Genomic DNA, 3390 nt, shown 5'->3' with positions numbered 1-3390 from the left:
TAACTTAGCCTCAGTTTCCTGTTGTCAACTGACAGGAAGTGAACTGTAGCCTCAGTTTCCTGTTGTCAACTGACAGGAAGTGACCTGTAGCCTCAGTTTCCTGTTGTCAGCTAACGGGAAGTGAACTGTAGCCTCAGTTTCCTCTTGTCAGCTGACAGGAAGTGACCTGTAGCCTCAGTTTCCTGGTATCATCTGACAGGAAGTGACACCTGGCACGTTCACCTGCTTCAAGGCTGGACGTGTTCTGGTCCAGAGATGGTTCTGCAGACTTTTGCTGGAACCAGCTCTTGTTGTCTTCTTGTCATCTCCAACCAGTCTGACCTTTGACCTCTGCCATCAATAAGGCTGGATGTTCCCTCTTTTGAACCATTCTCTGTAAACCAGAGCTGGTTGTGTGCAAAGATCCCAACAGATCAGCAGGTTCTGAATAATCAGAGCAGCCCGTCTGGTACCAACGAGCACGTTGCATTCAAGGTCACTGAAATCTTCTGTTCCCCGTTTGACCTTCAACAAGTCGTCTTCGTCACGTCTACCTGAAGCCACGGAGCTGCTGTCCTGTGATTGGCTGACTGGATCTTTGTGTTAATGAGTTATTTTAACGAGTGGAGCTGATGAAGTGGACCTGAGTGTGCATGTAGAACTCTTTTCAAACTGTCCACATCTCCTACAGAGCCGGGCATGGGCCGGAGGCTGTCGTCTGCAGCACAAATTCATCCAACACCTGATGAAACATCTGGAGAAGCCTGAAAGACGAGCAGAGAGGGTGGAGGAGGTTTACTCCGTCCTGGCTCTGGTGCCGTGGAGCTCTCCTGCGAGTGACAGGCAGCTGGAGGTGCTGTGTGAAGCTCTGTGGGCAGCCAGAGATGGACCCCTTAACGAGGAGAGGGTCCTCGGTGCGCTGCTTCGCCCTCGCTGCGACACTCTTGTGTCGGTGTACTGCTCCACATCTGTGAGGCTGCAGAGAGACCATCTGCTGAGAAATGCACCAGAAACACAAGGTAGGAGGTCGAACATGGAGCTTTTTAGAGCGTGCGCCTAATATCTCATGTCGTCACTGGCTCAGCATCCAGTCCAGCCCATTCAGGATGGTTGTCCCAGATACGCAACCAGAATGACTTGAACTCAGTCAGTTTTACAGATGCACAGCTAAACTCCGGTGTGGTTGGAGCTGAGGGTCATTATTAACACAAACTCTGAGATCTAACAGATTAACATGATTTACAAGATTTGACCCAAACGGCCACAGCGCCGTTCCTTCTCATCGCGAGATGATTTCAGGTTCAGTCATGCTCCCAAGACCCACTTTCTGTAAACTGGCTTTTGTGACGATATTTGTTAGCTTAAATATGCAAATAAATAAAATAAAATAGTTTGTGTTTTGGAATCTTTGAGGTTAGACTCTCCCAAAAAGTTTGAGCCTTTAATAATTCAAACGTATTTATCTATGGTGCTGAATGTAGATTTCCTTATGTTTCATTGATCGAGTGCAGGTTTCCATCAACTTATTAAAAAGTAGTTTTCTTTTCTGTTAAACATGAGGGGGCCGGATGGAGACTGTCCAAGGGCCACTTTTGGCCCTCGGGCCACGTGCTGCCCAGGTCTGGTCCAGACCTTTGTGCAAACTTCTCATCAGCGACAGAGATGAGTCTGTGCTTCAGTTAAATCTGAGCTCCTGTCTGATGTTCTTCACAGGTTCTCGTTTGTCTCAGAGCACCCCCACTTCACTTGTTGAAGCTGAAGCTTTAAAATAAATGCCACTACTCGTTTCCTGTTTTTTGTCTCACTTCTGTTTTTGTGGCTGTGTTGCAAACTTTATCTGATGTTCATTTTCAGTGACGGCTCAGATTGAGCTCTTTACATTTATTCTTTATTTATCTTTAAACCTCTGACCTTTGGGTCCTGGTCCAGTACCTGATGGACTTGTTTTGAACAAATTGTTCTGGGCTTAGCAGGGCTGCCCCCCCCCCCCCCCCCCAACAGATCCATCCAAAGCACGGCGGTACTGACTGCGGCCAAGACCAAGCAATGAGGTTCCGCCTGAGTGTTTGTCTGCACTGTTAGCAAAATATCTATATATCGAAATATAACATGAGGGTGAGGAATATGAAGCGCCTCAACAGGAAATCAGGGGCGTGAACTCTGTTGAGGCAGTGGTGGAGCAGAGAGATGCTGTGATGGACACCACCCTCTGCACCCTGCCTCCATTCAGAGGAGCTGCTCCTCTTTTGTTGCTCGGACCATCGAGCTGCAGCACGTTTGTCTTCAGGGGTTGAGACATGAAGGGACGAGGACGGCTGCAGCCCCTGAGGAGGGTGTTTCAACAACTGCAGTACTTTAATTACTACTTGTGCAAAATTTAAAACAATTCTGCAACTTTCAGCTGATTTCAGCTGTTTTTTTTTCTCCTTTCAGCTTTATTCAGCTAAGTCCAACATTTTTGTGCTTCTTCTAACTTATTTCCACTAATTCCATCTTGCTATGCTCATTTCAGCTTATTCCTGTTAAATTCAGCTATTTCTGCTATTTCAGCTACTATTTAGCTATTGTTATGCTAAATTCATCTTTTTCAGCTAATTCCACATTTTTTTGCAATCATTTCAACTTTTTTTTGCCTAATTCAGCAAAATCATGCTCTACCCACTTTCCTTCTGGTAATTTAAACTTCTTTCTCCTTGTTTTAGCTATTATTCTGCTGTTTTGGCAAATTTCAGCTTTTCGCAGATAATTTCCACTTAATTGTGCCAATTTCTGCCTCTTTCAGATTTAGTGAACACAGTTGTGGTCACTTCACTTCCTTTTGGAAAGTTAAACTTATTTTTACATTTCTTTAGCTGCTAGCTTTTTAGGGGAAATGTCCATTTTTTAAGATAATTTCCATATCTGCTTTCTTCTGCTAACTAGGCTTGTTCTTCCTTTTCAGCTACATTTCAGCATGTTTTTAGCTACTTTCAGCAGGTTCTTCAGTAAGAAGCATTCACACTGCATTTTCGCAGGAAATGCAAAGTCTCTAGTTACTACTACTACTACTACTACTTAACTACTACCACTACTTAACTACTACTACTACTACCACTACTTAACTACTACTACTACTTAACTATTTAACTACTTAACTACTACTTAACTACTACCACTACTTAACTACTACTACTACTTAACTACTACTACTTAATTACTTAACTACTACTACTACTTAACTACTACTTAACTACTACCACTACTTAACTACTACTACTTCTTAACAACTACTACTTAACTACAACTACTACTTAACTACTACTACTACTTAACTACTTAACTACCACTACTTAACTACAACTACTACTTAACTACAACTACTACCACTACTACTTAACTACTACTACTACTTAACTACTACTACTACTACTT

The 3390-nt window shown here is 43.3% G+C and overlaps 1 protein-coding gene across 1 annotated transcript in view; it reads left to right on the top strand.

The window, feature by feature from the left end:
* Positions 1-724: 724 nt before the first annotated feature.
* Positions 725-3390, top strand: part of LOC119427242 (zinc finger FYVE domain-containing protein 26) — an 11680-nt gene continuing 9014 nt past the window's right edge. The window contains exon 1 of the mRNA XM_037694823.1: positions 725-998. Coding sequence (XP_037550751.1) covers positions 725-998 — 274 coding nt within the window. The remainder of the gene's footprint in view (positions 999-3390) is intronic.

This window comes from Nematolebias whitei, chromosome 21, assembly GCF_014905685.2.
Source record: "Nematolebias whitei isolate Nwh7 chromosome 21, NemWhi1, whole genome shotgun sequence".
Lineage (NCBI taxonomy): Eukaryota > Metazoa > Chordata > Actinopteri > Cyprinodontiformes > Rivulidae > Nematolebias > Nematolebias whitei.
The sequence above is the reverse complement of the archived record's forward strand: the minus strand, read 5'-3'. Positions and strand labels throughout refer to the sequence as shown.